Source organism: Strongylocentrotus purpuratus, unplaced genomic scaffold (genome assembly GCF_000002235.5).
Source record: "Strongylocentrotus purpuratus isolate Spur 01 unplaced genomic scaffold, Spur_5.0 spur5_scaffold_8, whole genome shotgun sequence".
Taxonomy (NCBI): Eukaryota; Metazoa; Echinodermata; class Echinoidea; order Camarodonta; family Strongylocentrotidae; genus Strongylocentrotus; species Strongylocentrotus purpuratus.
Window position 1 is genome coordinate 8,842,338 of NW_022145614.1, and position 22,765 is coordinate 8,865,102.

At 36.6% G+C, this 22,765-nt stretch overlaps 1 protein-coding gene across 1 annotated transcript in view; it reads left to right on the forward strand.

Annotated features, from left to right (window-relative positions):
* The window catches only part of LOC574964 (A disintegrin and metalloproteinase with thrombospondin motifs 18), a 92,964-nt gene that overhangs the window by 17,370 nt on the left and 52,829 nt on the right, over window positions 1–22,765 (forward strand). Inside the window, exons 2-3 of the mRNA XM_011678605.2 lie at window positions 11,128–11,339; window positions 14,531–14,614. Of these exons, the coding sequence (XP_011676907.2) occupies window positions 11,128–11,339; window positions 14,531–14,614 (296 nt within the window). The remainder of the gene's footprint in view (window positions 1–11,127; window positions 11,340–14,530; window positions 14,615–22,765) is intronic.

Consider the following 22,765-nt stretch of genomic DNA (forward strand, 5'->3'; position numbering starts at 1 on the left):
TTGACAGTTACCATTCTGCCTTGGTGAAAATACTCTTTCTTTGTATTTCAGTCTGCTTGTCTCTGTCTCTCTATCTATTTCTATCATTTAAGTGGTGCTATTATTTTCTTTTCACTGGTTTTTGCCCCCCCCCCTCCCCTTACGTACCTTTTTCTTTACCCCCTTCTAATTCTTTTCCCACTCTTTTGCTTTTTCCTTTCCATATCTCTTTTATCTGTTTAGATTCATATTGTAATGACCCTAGCTATGAAAAAACAGACAATGTATTGGATGTTGTACATGTAGGCTTGTCAGTAAAGTTCAGAAACTATGTGGTGAGATTTCTACAGGTGGTAATAATGGAACTGTCTCATAATTCAGGCTCTCTGAGTTAACAGATTTCTTGAATATTTATCTTTTATTGAAGCTTGAAGGGAAAAGAAGGATACTTCTTGTTTTCGAGAGTACTCAATGAAAGAGAACCTACATGAGACCAATTACAGGATATACTCTGTATATTATTCATCCCAATTCCAAAGAAAACTATCGATCCCAAGAAAGAATTGAAGAAAGAAAATGTTTTTCAAGTCGGATTCTGTTTTGCACCTCCACGAATCAATGCATGGGTGAGGTGGACCTACTTCGAACAATTCCCAGAGTGTTTCGGATTACTATTTTTATCCGCAGCACCCCAGAGAGCAACTCCAAATAAAGCCGCTATGTATGGCGTAAGGTGCGAAACGATGGCCCAAACTCCAAGAGGTGTTTCACGGGCCAAGAGAATTAGACCGAAAGTCTTTCACCAATTCTCATGGCTTAAGTCTGAAGTAGAGGTGTCAAATTTTGTCTCCTTCTCTCCTTCTTTCTCTCCTGCCAACTTTATTTTTCATTTCTAGGGATGAGATCAAATAGGTAACCCAAGTTATGTAGAGAGATATTGGAATGCACTTTGGGAATAACTTTAAAAAAGTAGAAAGCTTTAGAACAAAGATTTGGAGCAAATAAAGATTTGGTGTAAGTTTTCATCTGTAGGATGAAGCTGTCCATGGTGCTGTTAATGGGAATGTATCAAGTTTTATGAACACCAAACAATGCTTTTGTGGACTTTCTTTACTGCTTGTACAGTAGGGGACCCTGTTACCTCCTCTTCAATAGAAAGACACTTGTTCAGTGACAGATTCTGGTTAAAAGAATCATCCATTTTTGGGAGGGGTGGACTTATCTCATTGTTTTTTCTGATTTTATCGATACCAGCTAATTATCAGGGTGGACTTCCCATTCAAGGTGGTCATATTCTTATTCAAACATAACTGGAAAAATATGTTTCAATTCCATGGTTAAAAGATGAGGATGAAAACATTAAAATATATATTTTTGTTAGAATTGGCTAGAAGATGTAGTTCTTCCTTGCATTCTTTCAGTTGGTCCTCTACAGAGTTTCCTTCCAAAGACCACAACATCAAAGGATGATTCATATTCCAAGGTCTCCCCTCCTCCTCAGGTCACTTTAAGGTCATGCTAGACCCCCTGCAGTGTTTGGATAAAGGCTAGACCCTCTCTCACCTCTCTCACCTCTCTCTCTCTCTCTCTCTCTCTCTCTTTCTGTTTTTCTATGTGTGTTGCGTCTGTCTATCCACCCCCTTCTCTCTCTCTTTCTCTCTCTCTCTCCCTCCCTCCCTCTCTCTCCTCCTCTCTCTCCTCCTCTCTCTCCTCTTCTTGCCAAACGAGGGCGATCCAAAATTCCCAGGGACCCCACCTATTATCTTAGTCTGTTGATCCAGACATCTCCATTGTTATCAACTCAAGTGGTTTGAGTGTAACAATCGGGATGGAGTGAGATTGATGTATGTCAAGGTGTATGCCTCTTGTCATTCGTCATAAGATAAACCTATTCAATTATAATCATTACTTTAGTTATGGATGTGATATGTTACTTGATATCATTAAAAGAAAGCTGAAGGCCTCCATGCCAATTCGATAGTGTTCAAAGTACATTTCTGTAACTTATTTTTTTGAGAACTTGAATAGTAACAAAGAGTTATCAAATGGAGAAGTTATGAGTGGCCTGAGAAAGAAATATTATCTCAATTAAAACAGACTTTGTTTAAACTTGAGAGTATTTCTCTGGATATTTTCAGTTAGATGTATGCATTAACAAAACAAGAAAAATTGTCTTTCGTTGGCCTAAACCTGTTATACACTGTATATTTATCAGGGTGTACATCATGATTTCGTTATTGCACATTTGAGTTAATTTAAATAGTACTAGGAGTCCCCAGTGATCTGGTGTAGAGATATTTTCTGTCGATGAGAGTTTGTTTAGGCCTTGTGTTAAAGTGCAGTTTTCCCACAGAGGTTTGTATTTATAATTTTGTTTTTCTCACAATAATTATTTTGGAGCTCCTGATTATTTCTGCAATGGCGCCTACATTATGATCTGTCTTTAGGTTGTAAGGTCATTAATGATACTACAAACAGTGAAATAAGCTCTTAATAATCGTACCTTGGCAGAACTTGTGGCAACAAATCCTTTCGAAATATTCACGTCTTGGCATTTTCTTCCTGCCAAAAGGTGGGATGAACTTCTTGAAGTTGAAGCGAAGAAAAAATGTTAATCTTTGCCTCGCATGTTCAAACACCCTTGGGAAAGAAAAGGACCCACATTACCTGTTCTCCAGTAGCTCTATACTATATCCAATCAGTATGCGTAATGAACAGACTTAACATTCCCCGACCTTCCATGATATTTGATGTTGATTTTCAATTTTCCAATCCATTGTTGGGGCTCATGTGACCCTTTGAAGTTCCTATTCTGGTGGTTAAACTGCGCTTGATTGGAAACATATTTGCTGGAAATGTTATTCAGGATTGATCATTGTTACGAGTTCAGGTCTTCGTAAAGAGAGTCAGGAATCGAGGGGGAGACAGAGAGAGAGAGAGATAGAGACAGACATAGAGGGACAGAGAGAGTGAGAGACAGAGAGAAAGGGAGACTGACAGGGAGATAGATACAGAGGGAGAGAGAGAGAGAGAGAGAGAGGGAGGGAGATGGAGGGAGAGAGAGGGGGGGGGGTGGGGGTAAATCAATGTCTGATTCTAAAGATTATACTACTAGTAGTACTACTGGTGGTTGTGGTGGTGGTGGGGGTAACAAGTTAATACAATGAACATGTTCACTCATTGAAAGAACTTTGTGGCAACTTTCCCTAGATATATTAGACATCCATGGTTGTTGATTTTGATGAAAGTATTTGTTCGTAGTATGAACTTCTTACATTTTCCCCCTCAAGAATATTTTGCTTGAGCATCCCTGGAGACCATCAATATTTTTGAGGTTATTGAGAGTGACTTCAGAGATTTTCCAGAAATATTACAGAAGAACAGAGTACTCTTTATTGATTTCCATAATGATTCATGTTCAACCATAATTTATATGAGTGATCTCTGCAGTCAGATTGATGCTAGCTGCTGATGCATATTTGTGGTGACAACCATAACACGATTGACCACAATGAACTGTCATTGTACTGAAGTGAATGTTAGTTTCGGATCTTAGTGCAGTCCGACAGAACAATTGTAGAAGTGTCACTCGCACGCAGGTACACTATATGTGATTTTGTTAAATGAGCACTGTGTCTATTGCAATATGCATGATGTATTTTTTTAAAAGTTAATTGAGTTGATGAACCAGAAGATTGGTACTTATATAGGGATATAGTTTGCACGCAGGTATATATAAGATGTGGTTAGAACCTTTGTCATAGCATAGCAACAAAAATAAATAAATAAATAAATGAAACTGAACTTAGAAAAAGTGGGCACCAGCATTCCAATACAGAGAATACAAAACATTGTGGTGATGGACACATCCTTCATGTTCCCTCCATCTTTGAAAACAATGGAAGTGCTTTAAAACTTGCATCATTTGGACCTTAAATCTTGCCAAAGATGGTCCAATCTTGAAGTCACCTATAAAGAATTTTATCATGCATGAGGTTCATACTGTGTGGCATCTGAGGTATAACTCCACTCCATGACTAATTCCAGAGGATAAAGGATCCACTGAAGAGATCTTTGAGATGTGGTCTGTGGATATTAATCCAAAGTCTTGAGGTCCCATATCAAATAGTCCAGATATGTAGGTGAGCCCGCAGAAAGAATTGCTGGAATGGTCCCATTGGTTTCTGCCTAAAGTGTCTGGTATAAGCTGAGCTTCTTCTTGGAAATAATACAAGAGAACAATGTTTCATATGTTCACAAAGATTTATGACACATCGTTCATTATCTCCAGACTTCCCTTTATGTAGATAAACAAGGGAATCATTCTTTCCTGCATCTATTTTGACTTGAGAATATTTGAAAAATATGTGATATATACATGTAAATAGGCAATAGAATGTTGTTACTAACACATTGAAATTTATGCATAAGTTTTTAAGCAAAGTTTGTTCTTGACAACCTAGAAGCTTGTCTGAGGCTTACCTGGCATAGCAACACATAATGTTGGATTCCAAGTATTGTAGTTCATTCATTAATAACAAGTTAACTTGACACTAGGTCCCCAGGAAAGAAACATTCATAAATGTTGATATGTTAGTAAACTTGTTTATTGAACCACTACTTAAAGCCCCTCTGCACTTATTTGGCCAGGGAGGATTAGACCTCCCTGCAAGGTCACTGGCAGGTGGTTATCTCATCAAATCAACTATCAATTAACATAAGAAAAAGGGCATCATGGGGATCAACAGGTACTGTAAAGGCATTGTTGGTTGTATAGAGGGCGCAAGTATATAGCTATATGTAGTGCAGTGGGGCTTTAAAGAAAATGCTGAATATATTACTTTTAAAAGGGCAAAAAGAAAAGGATTCTACAAAGGGGATTGCACCAGAAAGGGTGCATCATGTGCTGCTATGACAGGTCTGTTCACAAACCAGCTGTTATGATCAGCCAGACACTAGTAGTGTCATCCCAGGTCAACTGGGGTCAACGGCTAGACACTAGTCCCTTTCTATAGCTACGTTCATACTTTACAAGTTACATCCTCATTGTGATTATTTCTGATCGTTTGGCTTATTGCATTGGTCAAGGGTGTTATATTGTGTGTGTCTACAATAAAGGGGGTTTGGTTTGCAAATAGTTCAATATTAGGATAATTTTTTTAAAGGTTTCCTTCGTCCCCTTTATGTAAGGGTATTCATTCATTCATTCAAATCTTTATCATAAACCTTTTTAATTCCTCTTATTCCTTTTTCAGTACCTTTAAATTATTGGTGGAAGTCGAGAACAGCAGCAAGTCATTAGATATTGCATTATGTTGCCTTTCTGAAAAAATTATTTAAATCATACAATTGTTACTTAACTTTGAATGTATATGCTGAGTGGTGTTCTTCGAAATTATGGTGCGAGTGAAAAACTATTTTTTGTCTCACTTCGATTCAATAGCTGAAGTTGTTTGTCAAAAAGCATAACACTATTGCCTCAGTTCCAAGCTTAGGCAAAGTGTCTGGATATCATCCTCCAATGAGAACACAGCCTCAAAACCTGAAAGTACTTCTCTCCTATTCTATGATTCACGATGAGAGAATCAATTGGTTTATGGGGACGGGTTATGTTATGGTTAGTGACTGGTGTGTCAGTCAGTGAGGTTTGGTAAGTAGCTATCAGAACGCATTGTGAGTAATCCCTGAGAACTTTGCTCAAATGGTCTACTCTTCCTTGGTGTTGGGTAAATTTTGCCAAGTTCCATTTCCGCACTTCTTGAAAAGAGAAAATTGAGTGGGGTTAAGTTGATGATAGAGGTTAAAAATCTGGGACAAAAGAGGCTTAGATAGGACATCTTTAAGAAAGTTTATTCTTCATGTTCTTCCTTCTTTTGATTTTTAAATTAAGTACCAGTATTTTCTTCCCTTTTATTTCCTTTTGATTCTTTGCCTCATTCTTATTTTGATCATGATCTGTTTGATCATGGAAAATGAAGCAAGGTAGTGATATGTTAGATTTTAAAAAAGCTTTTACTGATACACTGTACAGTGCCCCCACACAATAGATGATGCTTGTATTTTCTAGAGAGATTATAAATCTTGATATTGCTGTGTAGACATACATCTCTCTGAAGTTCCCATTGACTACTGAATTGTCATATTCCCCATAGTTTTAATACATGACCCCCCCCCCCTGTTGGTTCCAGTAGGGAATGGGTTTAAACTTTTAAAACTCCATCAACTAAAAACAATAATTATATGACTAATCTCTATCATCAAAGTTGCACAATACGTTTTCTTCATCTTACAAGGGACACGCATGTTTTGAAATAGCTGAAATCTCACATAACTTACTTGTAAATTGAAAGTAAATTGAAAATTAATATTGTCATCAAACGTATATTAACCTAGTGAAATGATTTCTACATCTGTATTGATTCTGACCCCGCCTGTCACCATAACTTTGTGATAAAAGAATGCTGGTTGAAATGGTTGCCCACCGAAGTGGTAATGGTATATTCATAAGGGTAGATATGACCCTCCTAATTGCTTTACCAAACAATCTGTATAACAGAAAGGAAGGATGCAATTCATCTTTATTCAGCCATTATGACGTCAAGCGGTATTTGAATTGATATTCATATAATGAGCTCTATGAATGAAATGGTGGCCTTTGTGTAGAATTCATGTGTATGGACCCTATCAAAATATCTGATTCTTTGTCCAGTGACAGAATTATTTTCTTTGACTCCCTGAAAGTGTATTCCTAGCTTATTGCATTGCAGGTGTGATGCTAAATGAAGACAATTCACAATTTCTACCAGAGCTAAACCCTGACTGTAACTTTTGTAATTTTCATGAAACTAACTAAACTAAACCTAAATTAAGGAAAGCTTTGAAACAAAATTGTGTGTAGACTTATTTTTAACAGGCCTTCATTGTTGATTTATCTTATTTTTCATACTGATATTAGCATAATTATTGTCATCTTATCATTTGCTTTTGATAAGAAATAAGAAGAAAGATCACAAGAATATAATTTGTCACATTTATTTAAATTTTTGTGACTGTTGGAAGGCTGTTACCATAAACTCAAGTGTCAGCAGATATACAGCATTCAGAGAAACCTTCTCTTTTTTTAAAAGAAAAAAACTATGATTTAATATAGAAAGCAATTTGTCACATTCATTTAATTTTTTGACTGTTTGGAGGCTGTTACCATAAAACTCATGTGTCAGCAGATATATAGCTTTCAGAGAAACCTTCTCTTTTGTGGGAAAAAAAAACTATGATTATAGAAATATAAGAAATTTGTACTGATATATCTCTCGGCTTTGAATTTGTTCTTGACCTCTATTCCCAAATGTTCCATTCCAATTTAGAGTGCCATTTTATTGTTATTGGTAGTGATGTTTGTCATTCAGAAACACTTGCTACTTCTAGACCAGTGGTCTATCATCCAGACTTGGTATTGTGTAAGGGTTAAATGGAACAGATGATAAAAAAGTTTGTTGTTCAGATAAAGTAACGAACCCTGTCTTGCATTTATTTTTTGATCATGGTCTGGACATCAAGAACTGATACTGTTGTAAATCCAGGCATTTTCACAAATTTTTAAGGAAGATCATTTTCACAGCAAGAAGCTTTTATGAATTACAAAGATTCTGTAGTTTTTTAGATTGTGATTCATTTATTTGCTCCATGAAACTTTCACAAATATGAACCATTCACAAAAATCATGAACATTTCAAGCAAAATTTTATGGATTTAAAGTAAATGAATGCAATCAAAAGTTGTCCTCCTGGTCTTGGTTCCCCTAACCTAGTGTGTGACTACATAAGTGTAGAATATATAAACCTATTCAATATTTTAAGATCTTTAAAAAAAGTTTAAATGGTAAAGTTTCTATTATTCTATCAAAGGTCTACATAATGACAATCTGATGTGTAATCTTATCATCTGTTCAGAGCCAAAATGCCCTTCTGGCTCTAAATGTTTCTGAAGAAATTTGTTTGATTTTAGTTCTTAAGGTTTATTTGCCGGATATATATTTGTGATGATTGATGTACAATGATGAAGGATAATGGGGTCTATGTACATTACATTTATTACATGCTCAATCATGATGAACTCAAGGGGAAATTTGGAGCAAGTTATGAAGGCAAGAAAGGATGTAATTGAAAGACGAGAAGAAAAAAAAAGGTTTGGTTTACGAAGGAAGGATGGGAGACAGCGTGGGTTTCGTTTCGCTCTTCAGGTTGGTCAGGTTCCCTGTGTGTCAAGGTCCTAGGTACAATGTGATGTCAAAATCCAGATGAGACTGCGCGTAGTGCATTCAACCTGCTCTGGAAGATCAGATAATATGGATGGTTCCAATATTTTAGTTGAGTGGGATGCAAAGAAAGTAGAAATGATAGTTCTTCGTATCGTCGATGCACTTGGTATTGAGATTGGTAGGGAAGATTATACAATTCACATGTCTCGGAGGGCTTTTCCCCCATTGTACTGGAAGGATTTTTAAGGTGGGTAGATCTGTCATGTATCAAAAGCACATGGGGGTGCCCCCTCCCTTTGTGAAAGAGTAGGGGCACCCTTTTCAACAGTTATTCTCCCAGATGATTTTTTAACGATTTTTATCAGAAAGAACAACTGTTAACAGTTATAGAGGAACATGAGTATTGTTTTCTATGTTTTGGAGGCCTGAATTAAAATAGAGGGATATATGATAGAATAAAAAGAATAGATAGAAGAAAGATATAGAATAGAATGGAATGGAATGGAAGAGAGAGAGAGAGAGAGAGAGAGAGAGAGAGAGAGCGAGAGAGAGAGAGAGAGAGGGGGAAAGGGGGGGGGGGGGGGGAGGTTGCAGATACAACAGAATAGAAAGAGAGTTAGATGAGAGAGAGAGAGAGAGAGAGAGAGATAATGTCATATTGTCATTTTGTGTTATGAGCTGACTATCCACAAGCTATTTGGGGGGGGGGGGGGGCAATTACCCCCATTTTGACATCACCCACCAAATCAAATCAGACATTACAGCTTTCTGGTCTTGATTTATTATTGAGACCATTTGACAAGTAAATGTGTTTTCGATAATGAATAGGGTGTGAAGTGCAGGGCATGAGTTTCCTACTGCGCTCAATTAACCCTGTTATCCTCAAATCACATTTGGTATATAAAGGGAATGTTGTAATTATAGTAAATCTTCATGTTAACTACATAAATGTGGAATTACATCGTATCAAGTTATTGCATTATCTCAATCATTTCCTTTTACTCATTTAATTGCAAGATTTTATCGATATCTCTTGTGGATTAGAAAAATGTGTTTACATTTCTGTGATAAATCAACTTAATCTAGTACTTTCAAAGTATTGAACTATCTTGCTACTGTGAATATTTGAAAATTGTATCTTATAATCTCAGGGGACACCCTATTTATTGAATAAACAGTCATTTTTATGATCAATTTTTAAATCTTGTTCTTAACCGTATTTAAAAAATGAGTAATGAACTTTATTGCAGATTTTGTTCACATAGTTGAATCTCCACCATTCTTCTTCATAAACAATCTATTTTGATTTATCATTTTTTTTACCTAGTTTACCCAACTGACCACATTGTATGTTCTATATTAACCATTGCATCCATTAATGCTAAAATCGTGCATGACATTTCTTTTGACAATCAAAACCGATTTGAAGAGATGCAAGGTTATATTTTGTTGGAAATAAAACACATTTTACTTATCTTCGAATGACACCATGGGATAAACCTGTAGCATGATGCTAATAGGAACGGATTTGATTCGTAGACTAAGGGGTACTACTGCAACCCCCTGAGAAAGTTTATCTGAAGCCTGCACTCTCATCTTTTTCCTAAACATTTGTTTCCAATTGTCTGAATCGAATCATTTCAGGAAATGAACGTGAATGCGAACCCCTCGAAACCCCTCGAAAATATATCCAGTTCTATGTTTTCCTTGCACGAATAGAAAGTCAAGATGATTTAATTTCTTATGTACTGCAGAAGCAATGTCTAGTACCGTATGTTATCTTCAGTAAATGTAGTTTAAAGAGATGAATATATGTATAGCAGTAAGAAAAAAAATTGTTTTCTATTTGAAAAAATAAGCTCTGCCATTAAAAAAACTTCTTTCCTAATTGCACATCTAACATGTAGGAGATCTATCACAGAATATGACTTTTGCATGAACACATTTGTAAAGGATTTCAAGAATTCTAAACTAGGGCTATATCAAAATTGACTCGTATTGCCTATAGAAAATATGTTTGGATTATATAAGAGGTTATCATATGGACGACACATTGCAATAGCCTATGCTCTAGGCTATCCAAATGGCAGGAGATTTATTTTCTTGAAAGTCATTTCAGTACTGTTCAAATTTCTCATCCCATTGACATTTGTCAGAAATGGAAGAGCTTTTATTCATTCATACAAACACTTCCTTCCCTTTGTCACTGTAGCGCTGTTTACAGATGGTAATATTTTCTATGCCTCCATCAACATCCATACGATGAAGGACGGAAATAACCGGTGTGGGTGGGAGGATGGAATCCTAATTCAGGAAATCTCTTGGAACAATATGTGGCTGACAGCAGGAGAAGAAAACCTCATATAGTCAACACAAAAATATCCCAACGTGTAGTGTTTAAAAAAAACTTCAAATGATATACATTATAAACAGTAAAACGTACTGAATTGTAATCCGTTTCCTTCTTGATTCATTCTAAGTTAAATTGTTATGAATTCTAGGTTTAGAATCAAACGATAATGTACTAAATGTTTCAAACAGGGGCTAGAACAATTGGAGTACCGTAACCATATCCTGTAAAGACAACCAATTAGGAGTCAACCTTTTAATATTTGCATGGAAAAATATAGAGGCAGCCTGCACAATATTTTGTTCTTTCTGCTTTGGGTAACTGCACCTACCATACAATTCTCCAATGCCTCTGCAAAAAAAGGACATCTTGTCAACGTTCTTTTGGCATGTTCAACCTATATGTGTAACATTTTGAAATGATTTTTGTTACTTCTCCATTGAGATCAATCGTTTTGTTGAATTTATCAATCAATTTTGCAATTAATAGACTAAATTTATATCTAATCTATTTTTTTTAATCTTTCTTTTCACTTAAACAGTTCAACCACACCCTCCTGAAGAACCAGTCTTTTTCCTGGATGAATATCCTGATGCGAACGGATCCTCAATACAAACCAGAAAACGCCGTTCAATAGCAGGGAATGTTCACAGGAGTCAATATGTCGAGACACTGGTCGTTGTGGATAAACATATGATCAAGAAACATGGAAGTGATAAAATCACAGCATATGTTCTCACAATATTTAACATGGTATGTATGATCAAAATGTAAACTTCCTATCCATATAAATGAAGTTTTGTAGGTGTGTTTTTAAGATTTGAGGGATATTCATTTTGCTTTTTATTGTAGGTGGTTAATAGATCCTTTTAATAGCTGATTTGATACTCTACTTTTTATATGAAAAAATGAATAAACCTATCTTATATAAAATTTGTCAATACTTTTTTTTAGCCTGCCCCTCCCACATTTCAATGAGCTGGCAAATGAAATGTCTGACATAATAATGCCAGCAGAAAGATTGATTTGTATGATTTAAAAATATGAGGTTCAAAACAGCAAGTTTTTATGGCAGTTTTTAGTTTTCATAATTTATTTATAAAAAATATGTGTTAAAATAATTCATAACAAGTGTTCATCACAGTTTTCATGCACATTTAAACAGACTTTCATCTGGAACTGCAACATGAACCCTCAAACAACGACCCCAAATTCCACCTTTTTTTTCATATCGCCAACCAATTTGGGGGTATCCAACATTACCAGTACAAGCCCTAATAGTAAAATGTAATAAGTCGGGACTGGGGGAAGGTCTTAGCGCCTTGGGAATCGATGGAAACAAGTGGCCTAGTTTCCATCCAATGATCTCATTGGCGTAAATGCTGTGAACTTTTGATCAAGGGCATTTCTGTTATGAATCTTATATTGACAAGAGCTGCATTTACACTGCATGCTAAAACTGTACGTTTTTTTTTTCAATTTTCCGGAATTTTGTTTGAAGTTGCTAGGCAACTGCCCCTAAACATGATGAAATATCTAAATCGAAAAAGACCCACCTCTGAAATTATGTTGTTTTTTAATGTCGGCTGAAAATTCAATGTCTTTTTTTAACCAGTGTACATGCTCACTCTCTAAACACCGATTAACTATTCCGCCTTTTGGTCACGCGACTCTCCTCACTTCTGTGCTAACGAATGCACACTCACTCACGGGCACAACTCACACACACAAAAAATCATTAAAAACAAAACATAAAACAAAGACAGAATAAGCAAACATGGACAATTTGTATGGGTTTCTCCAGTAGTGCTGGTAGTTCCAAAATAAATAAAAATTGATGGTTTTTCAAATTGTTTTTTCTGCAATGTAAATGGACCAAAGTTCTAGTTTCTTTCCCCCACACTCTCCTTTGATGAGAGAAGGGTAAATAACCCCGAGAGCAACTGTGATTTTTTCTTCTTCTCCTGTGATGTGTCATTTTTCTTGTATTGATAAATTTTCATATGCATTAGGGCACAATTGAAGCTGCTATTGTGAGAGGATTAGGAATATTAGGGAGGAAGAATGGGAATTCAACAACTGTCAAATTGGATAAAAAAGAAATATTTCACCTCTCATGAAATTTGTGTGTATTCAGGGCAAAAGTACCTCGGTATTCTTGTTTTAAATTGTTTTATGAAATGGGTTTCCCGTGTAGACATTGAGTAGAAGTGCTCAATTGATCTAGTTGCAAATTTAGAATGATTATGTGGGGAAGGGGATGGGGGGAAGTGCTAATATCGGCATTCTTTGATGTAATGAGTAATTCTTTGCATTTTACTTTAGTTATGCCTTTTTAGTACCTGAGGTAATTTCTATCGAGCCATTTAGTTTTCATTGACTATTGATGGGATTGGTTTATGGGGTTAGGGATTTAGAAAAACGGTGCAAAGCTTAGGAGTATACAAGTGTTCAAGGTGTAATTTAACAAATGGTGATATTACAAATGGCCCATTTCAAAGTTATTGTATTTGGAAATCTGTTGAAGATCTTAATTAGAAATTGAAAGAAATCCCCCGTAAGAGAATTAACAAGATATTGGATAAGTTATCAATTTGAAGTTATTTGATGTGTAGTAGTAGATGCAATAATTGTTCAACAAATTGGCGACAATTGATAAAAGTCCTTGAAAGTAAATTCAAGGTTGTCAGTGATCGCTTCTTTACAGCCCACCAAATCAATTTCTTTCATTTGCAATATTGGCTGTCAACTGCTTCCTCGAGCAGCTTTCATCAAATCATTTGTCCAACTTATACCACTCAACAAATTTGAGCATGGACAAAGATGAATTAATTCAACCCAGCAAAGCAACAACGCTGACATATTTCTATTTCATTCACTTATTCATGGTCAACAATAGCACTTTTTTTTTAGAATGGAATGCAGAAGTTTTTAGCTTCTTTATTGACCAGTGGTAAAAACTTTTAGCGCTCGCTCGCTCCGGAAAGCGGAAAGCGGGCAGTTGTCAATTAAGTGGATGTTGAATGACTGCAATATTGGAAAATCCACTCCTTCAACATGCTGAATTGATTGTAGCTAATCTGATACGAATTACTAGGTTATGATCAAGAGAAAGGAAATTGAATGGGCAGTTTCTTAATATTTATTCCGCAGTGTGTGTCCTGTTTTTGTATTCTTGAAGTATAAATCAAAAGGATTTGGTAGGATATTGTTTGTTTCTAAACACGGAATTGGACCAATATGCCGGTTCTTCCGAGTATGAAATGGAGACTTAAGTGGAAGTAGATTTATTACACGTGCAGTGAGATGAAAATTGATTTTTATTTCTCTGTTGAGCTTGTTTGTTTTCAACAATTGGCCTCTCCCCAGATAGTTTGAGAGATTAGGTGAAACCTGTTGCTAATTTTGAGAGCCAGATTGCCAGCATTTCTGGGTTTTAATGGATCAAGACTTAATAGGGAGATGAAATCATAAATAAATGTATTTAAAAAGTGCTTTTCAACTTGGCTGATGACAAAAACACATTCCTGATAATGTTTATGGGCTGCATTTAAATTCTAAAAAAACTTCCAATTTAAGACACAAGAAGTTGATATTCGACATCAAGTCCGATCATAGTTTGTTGTGGATGATTGGTAATGAAGAGGTGTCTTGATGAAGCTGGCACTTGGCTTCCGGCCGTTTTCTTTTTAAAATTGGTGATACATAATTCACTTTAAAGAAGAAGAAGAAAAAGGTTTTCCCTAAAATCACATGTTTTACATGACATGAAAGCTTTCAATGTCTGTAACATCCTTTATGTATAAACCATCCTTTGAAAACTATCCTTTTACAATATGAAAATTGTTTAAAATTGAACATTATTACCTCTCAAAGTTACGAGTTAAAATTTTTTTGTTGTTGTCATAAACACCAAAGTTTTTTTTTCTTTTTCCCATGTCCAGGTTGCAAAATTATTTCGTGATTCATCTCTTGGTCACACCATCAACATGATGCTTGTGAGTCTAATGCTCCTGGAAGATGATCAGGTGAGTTCAAGTTCATTCTCTATGGTTCTATGAAGGATTGGTCCTGTGTGTTTCTGGTCCTATGTGTACCTCGGTCTTGCCTCTGGTCCTATGTGCCATTGGTCTTGCCTCTGGTCCTATGCAGGATTGGTCCTACATCTGATTGGAACTACATTGGATTGGAAGTACAGCCCTGTAAGACTTCAATAGGATGTAGAAGCAATGTGACACGAGGACTAGTTGGACTGAAAACTTTTAAAAGTGTTCCATAATATAAGCTATCTAGACCTACCCTCAAATGCTCATTTGTATAACCAATTAGACTTGGAACAAATAAGTTTGTTGTGCCTTATATTTACAGGAGGAATATTGAAGCACAACTCTGGTTCCATGCAGGATCTAACTCAGATCCCTAACAAATTAAGTAAACATTCCTCTGAATTTTAGGACATCACATTTGCCTTCATTTTGTACACTATATCAGTTCTTGATACATATGTTAAACACAAGTCCTTGAACATGATGTTTCTTTCAGACTTTCATGCAGCGAGAGTATTTGAAGGCCAATTGTATGCTCTCTTCTCTTAACGATATACAGGTACATTTGGTAAATCAAATGTAATTGAATTTCTCTACACTTTAACCCACCTGCCTCTGATGCTGTTAGTTTCAGTTTCATTCCAACATGGCTGTATCTATAACAGCTTACCCTCTGCTGAGAGCCAGAAGGGTGTTAACTCATATACTGTAATAAAGAGGTAACATCCTTCTTGCTCTTCAGAGATACCATCACCCTTGTTAGCTTTTCAAAGCAATTGGGGTCTCTTATTTGGGGATCTATCAACTCGTTCAATTGAATTTGCCTCTCAGGGCTCCAAGAAGAACTGAAAGGCTTGTATCATTCTAATTTGTCCAAAATGTTCCTGATTGCTCAAGGCAATGTGATAGTTTGACTGGTTTAATGGTCATCAGTCTCTTTGTACATCATCTGTTTGGAGTCACAGGGGTGTTAACTCTGCACAACATAATTGCCCTATGGCTCCAAACAGTCGTTATTGTACTCATGATAAAGATAATATCACTAGAAGTTTCGAAGAAAAATGTTGAAAGGTTGTAATTTGCAAAACAGTTCACCCTCATTTAAGAAGCTATTTGAGGGTCACATCTTTAAACCAAAATCTTTGTGGTATTTTTCAAAACAACATGAGAAAGAAATTCCAAGAACTTTTTTCTTGGGGCTTATGGAAGTTCTTTGGTATTTTGAAAGAAGACTGTGTAGGTGGATCATAATTTGACCCGAGACTGTAGTTCTAAAAGTGACTACAGAATAAATGACATACAATAAATGCACAACAAGTTATACACGTATCTCAATCCTCCTACTATTCATGTCAACTACAGACAGATCAGTTGAAAGTATATTCATTTATTACAATCAACATTTATAAACAAATTATGAGTTATTTATCCTGGTACCTAATTCTCCCAGCTAAAAGGTTGATTGCAACATTTTTCAACACATCTCTGTTCTCTAACATTCTAGTGCACTCTTCCAGTGATATTCCTCTCCAGGTCTAAATGTTTTCCTCCCATTTGGTTCTTGGCTTCTCAAATCATTGTAGAGGATAAAAAATGTGTTTTTGCCATAATTGGTTGTTCTATGACGCACTTCTGTGGTATGGTATCGCACACCAACATGTCTTGAATGCTTTCCTAGGCTGTGTATACATACATGCAGGTAGCACGGTATTCTCATCAATGCCCTTGAGGTTAGTTGAAGGTCAGGAACAAGATGGTCCATTCATCTGTTTGGAGTGGGGAATATTAGCAATGAGGGTGGTTCTGCAATCTTAGCCCTTGAACACCTCTCACGAAGAAGGTACTTTCCCCTCATAAGATTTAGATTGTTCCTCTTTGAATTTTGGGCTGCCTGTTTTAAGTCAAGTGAAGCCATGTCGGTTTGTTCAAACACTTGACTTGAGATGTGAAGGTCGTTGGTTCAAGCCTCAGCACAGCACTAATGACCTTTGGCTGGATCTTTATTTGCCACTCTCCACCCAGGTGTCATATTAGTACCTGGTAAGACAGGAATCCTTGAATGCTGTGAGTGCTGAAATTGGCATCCCAGCTAGGGCCAGTTTGATCATTGAGTGACTTAATTGATTGAGCACCGTGATGCTGTAAAAGTATTCATTATTATTATAATAAATCACACTTTAAGCTATCAAGTTTAGGGACATGAACGTTTCATGAATTGAACTACTCGCAAAATTCTTCAAAGTTTCATACGCACAAAAGTTTCTGGTGTTCAATGTTTTGCCAAATAGTAGCTTTACAGTGGGCAGTCCAAAGGATAACAAAAACTAAGCCCACACAAGCACATCCAATACATTAGCTGGATCTCAATGGATTTCCAGGATTGCACGACACATCAGATTTTTGACAGCCGGTTATTGTATCAATTAACGTACCATGTGTTTGCTTGAGTAACATGTTTCAATGCGCTCGTTCAGATTGGTTCAAACAACAAAAACAGCAGTAGAGACGTATTTTCAAAAATGTACACACAGTGACAGAAAAGGAAATGTGAGTAAACGCCTGATGTCATTATTTTGGATATTTCAATTTTAAACCCCATTGTTTGCTCATTTCATGTGGGACCTAGCATTAAGGCGACCATGTGGTTTATTTTTGGAGTATGTCTTTTTCAAATTTGAGAAAATTTGATATCCTTCCGGTCCGCTACCCCTATCATACTTCCCACGAAATAGCAATAGCATGTAACGTCTATATTACTTTGGGGGAATGTGTGAACTATTCTCTTTCACTTTTGTTTGTTTCAAATGTATTATTCAAGAACTAATGTGATGTCAATGTGAATTATGTGTCGACAGATGGAATTATCACTTTTGCATCTTTGATATAATGTGACGAAAGTTATTGCAGAATAGGATGTATTAGATGATTGGTATTCAGAGGATAAATCAGTTTGTTTAGGCTCCACAATTTTATATCCTTAGAGATTTTTGAATTTTCAGTGAAAAAGCAGTCTTTTAACAGTTAAACATGGAAGATGTAGCTACATTTTCCATTGAAAATCTAGTTTCATATGCTATTGTGATTGCTGTTACAGAATGCCTAAAATTCCAACCATTTAAACATTGATAAGTTGCATTCATTGACTGAAACATATTTGAAATATATCACAAATAAAAAATACAAAAAAAAAATTCCAATGGGAAAATCTTCCCACTCCAAAGATGTAAATCTAAGATAAAAAATAAATATTTTTACAAAGAATTACTTTTTGATTGATGGGGACAAATTTGTACCCTTTTAGAGCCTCTGGGAGGGTATGTTGCCTCATAGTCCTTTTCTTTCCTTATTACAAAAGGCAACAAAAGCCAGATATTTAAGCTTGATAAATGCAGAGAGAATTCATTTTCAGATAAGCAACGATATGCCTCCACCACCCCCATATGGTTTTATTAAAGGAGAACCTCTCCAAAGTTTGAATGGGTAATTTGGCAACCTTTTCACAGTACTACTAATCCATAAATCTTGTAAACATTTTTCATAGGGCATATCTGACAGCATGAATTGCATTGTTCAAATTAGCAGGAGAAAATATGGCTTTCTATTTATTAACGACCTATCGGATAGTGAACCCTTGTCCAGGTCAGTGGCAATATGAAATCACTTTCTGGCTGAAAGGTGAATGGAAATATTTTTGTGTTCCATCCTACAAAAAAGGTCTTTTCAAATATCATCATATGGCTAATTGCAGAGCAATTAGTTACACTTACTCTCATTGCAATACCCTGGTCAGGTCAGTTAATATTATTTATCATTAGCTACATTTCAGTATACTTCATTGTCAAAATGAGATGGGTATGCAGCCAGTGTATATTGATCTGGATTATAATACATTTGTAAAGAATATTTGGTCTGTTAGGAGCCAGAACGGTGTTAACTATCATAGTTTACGGTAACACAGAGGAAATGCCCTTCTGGATCCAAACAGATGATTTACAAAAGTATTGTCTGGTAAAGAGAGGTCAGAATATAGTTTGATGGAACAAGTTCAGGAGACAAGTATACAAACTTGGAGATAGGAAGGTAGGAGACCAGGGGGGTGTTTCACAAAGATCCTAAGTTGAACTTATCTCTAAGTTGGACTTAAAAATTATGGAGAGCCATTTGTAGCCTTATTTTGAAATATATTCAAAAGCAAAGATTCAAGTATTTTATACTTTTCATAAATTCCACATCAAGAACATGAAATCTCTCTTGATAATAGAAAATATGAATGATTTGAATCAACATTTGATGCCTTTTAAAATAACTTTTACAAATTATTTTTAAGGATGCTAATGGCTTTCCATAATTGTTAAGTCCAACTTAGAGATAAGTTCAAATTAGGGTCTTTGTGAAACACCCCCCAGAAGAAGGAGATGAAAGGGGCAAAGTGAGAATAGGAGGGGGGAGGGGGAAACTGCTGATGTGAGAAAAAGAAGGAGATGGATGAAAGGAAGAGACAAAAGTAGAATAGGAGGGGCATGAAGAGATACCAGTTGTGAAAAATGGAAGGTAGGGAGGGGGGGGGGGGTTAAGAAAGAGATAACAGGGGCAAAGTGAAAATAGGAGAGGCATGGCAAGACACCAGCAATATGAGAGAAAACGTAGGAGATGGATGAAAGAAAGAGAAGAGGGGTAAGGTGAGAATATGGGAGGGGCAGTCAATGATAATGAGATTGCAGGTGTTGCAGCATCACATGAAAAGCTTCGTTTGTATGGAATATTGGAATGTCATCCAGCCACCTCTCCCGTCAACTCCACTGGTCCCACCCTGAGCGATGGATGACAGATGATTCTATCGTCTGGGTTACGGCAGACACAATCGACACCAGTATGTCCTAAGCCACAGCAAACAAATTGAATCATCCGTCTAATCTATTACATTTTCAACCAGACAAAAACTCAGGGTTTGGAGTTGGGCCATATGACCAATAAATCAACCTTTATCGACTTTATTTGAATCAATTTTTTTATCAGCTTTATTTGAAGTAAATAGTGTGTTGACTCTAACCTTTCACAAAGTTTTTCTCTTCCTTGGCGTTAATAGTTTTATGTAGTTATCATCATAATGGGGGAGGGGGACTTTGAGGACATTGTTGTAGGGTATCTGGTCACGCAGCTGTCTTTGTCAATGCTGTGATTTTATATTGAACTAAATGAGTCCTGAAGAAGTAAAGATTTGTATCTCTTCACATTGTGTATAATTGCAATATACGACCAATTCTCTTGGCCTCCGTTGGCCTGGAGATGGAACAAGAATGACACATGGCAATGGTCTCTAAATTGAGTATGGCATTTAAAAAAAAAAAGAGTAGATTTTGAGATAAACATGATGAAATTCAAAGGCAAATAGGAAACCCAGGTTTAAGGTTTCCATTACATGTACAGTTTCTTGATAATAAGAGAGAGAGAGAGAGAGAGAGTTGAGCTAATCTTTTTGCAGCTACCATGGGGAACACATACAGTCAAGCTTCTATACTATGTACATTAAAACGCGTCTGTACTAGTTTGGCCAGGGGGATTAGACCTTCCTGCAAGGTCACTGACAGGTGGTTATCTCATCAAATCAGCTCTCAGTTAACAAAAGAAAAAGGGGATTATGGGGGACAAACAGGCACCGATTAGGCATTGATTGCTATATAGAGGGCGCAAATAGTTATAAGTAGTGCAGTATAGGGCTTTAAAAAAGTTGTGGTATTTAAGAAAGGCCTGGAAGCGACAGCTCGGCCAGCAAATTGGCCGTGACAGAGTGAGTGGGTGAGGACTGAGCGATGCTGGTTTCCAGGGTATTGTGAATGTGTCTTTGATTGGAGAATGTCCATGGTAGGAAGCAGAATGCGGGGTGATGATGCCATGTAGCCCTGGCTGCTGCAGGTGAGGCTGACAGGAGCGAACAGGGATGCCCCCAGGAACCAAAGGCCATCATTGCATGGCCTCAGGATTGCCTAGAGATTTCCTCAAGAGAGTCACCTGAAGGAAAGATATGTCATCTAAGTAGATATTAAAACAGATTTACAATATCTTCCGATTGAGAGGAAGGAGGGGGAATCAATGTAGCCTCAAGTGAAAAGTATAATTGATTCAGTCATCACCTGAGCAAATTTTGATTATGCAATATATGTTGAGTATATTACTCACTTAAACCAGAATATTATTGAGGATGAATTTTTGATTAGCATAGGACTGTGATGACAGATGACATTGCTCTTTGATGTTAAACGCACCAGGAATTCCTACTTGCTATTAGGAGCAACTTGTGGTGATACACCATACAAAAAGGGGACAGCACCCACAGGGGTAGAAGTCTAATATGCTGTGGTCAGACATATAACATTTTTGATGCGTGTACACCAGGTGAAAGGAGGGAAATAGCGTGTGCTTTTCCAAGAGAGAATAATTCAAATTCTGAGAAGTATTTTTCAAGTTTCAACAATTGTCATTTTGTCACCAGACCAACACCAAACCAAACCACACAAAAAATATTACATTATGTCTATGGCAAAATATCGGTCAGGTTTTGTGGTGCAACTAAGGTATATGAAAGTGAATAAATTTTCTGTGTTGTTAGTTTTTAGAGAGAGTTTAGAAGAACAGTTTTATCTCTCTCTCTCTCTCTCTACTAAGCTTTCCCCTTTTCATTCCAAATCCATCTTCTTCCCCCTCCCTAATCTCAGTACAATTGCAAATGTGTTTGACAAGAAATCCACTTTATGACCATTTCAAAATCTCATTAAACCGCCAATTGAAATTAGGTTTTCAGTGTACAAGAAGTGATGGTAAGGATCACACATTCAATATGGGATTTGAATAGAAGGTGTGCTAAATTCCATCGACTCTTTCTCCCAAACACGATTGCAAAGATGTTCTCCAAGAAATCCACACTAAGACCATTTCAAATCTTCTTGCTTTGCATATAAGAATTATGTTCTGATTCTAAAAAAAACGCAATCGTAAGATTACGCTTTTCAATAGGCAATGTACTAGACTATCTTCTTCTTTTCTTCTTCTACCCCCTTCTCCTATCCCTTCACTCTTTTTAACACAATTGTGAAGACTTCAAGAAATCCCCTCAATGGCCATTTCAATTTCTCGGCCTACTGACTAAGAAAATTACGTTTGGGTTACGTAATGGATTACACATTTCAATAGGTGATGTGCTAGACTATCTTCTACTACCCCCTCCTCCTCTCAACGTAATTGCAAAGACATATGAAAAGAAATCCACTTTGGGGCTTCTCAGTATCTCATGGAAGCTAATATATGTTCAGATTTATAAAGAGTGTTAGATAGAGTTAAACAAATCAGTAGGCAATGTGCTGGGTGGATTAGTTGAGTGGATTAGTTGAAAGTCTTCAGGACTGTCTTCCTCTTGAAAAAAAATCTCTGTCTTTTGGGGGTGTTGTTATCCCTTTGAATATGAGAGGGAATTGAGGTTTGAGGTGCTGTTGTGAAAGTGAGAAGAAAAAGAAAAGAAAAGAACCATGGATGAACAAAGATGAGTCACCCTCGATGACAAGATACTGAAACCGCATCAGACATACATGTAGGTGAGAGCTAGCTGTCCCAAGATTTACAGGCTGGCTGGCTGGTTGCCCTAGCCTTCAGAGAGAAGTAAACACAGAATGCATTATGAGATGATATGCTCCAGCCCTTAATTGGTCCATTTAGAACATTCAAGTTCATGTACCTAGGTATTCCATTAACCCAATGACCACTGCATTGTCAAAGTCCCATAGGCTTATTACAGGGGCCACCCGGTTCCCGCAGGCAAGGGGTTAAACAAGAGAAAGTGTTGATGTCTGGAAGACATGAGAGCTTCCAGAGCTTCAAGATGATGCTGTATTGGTGTTAATGGTTTGTGCCTCATCACAGAGTAAGATGTGTTACCTCGTTTTGTAAATAAAAGCATTCTAATTTACTCCCTTTCTTTGGGTGTTTTACTTTGACACACATGTTTGTACTGAAGTTTGGAATAAGGAACCTTTTCTTCATCAACCCTTCAGAAGAAGGTCATTTTTATGATGCCCCCACCCAGCCCCACCAATTAAAATGTTTTTTAAAAAGTGTTGCTTGGTAAAGGGAGATGTATCACAA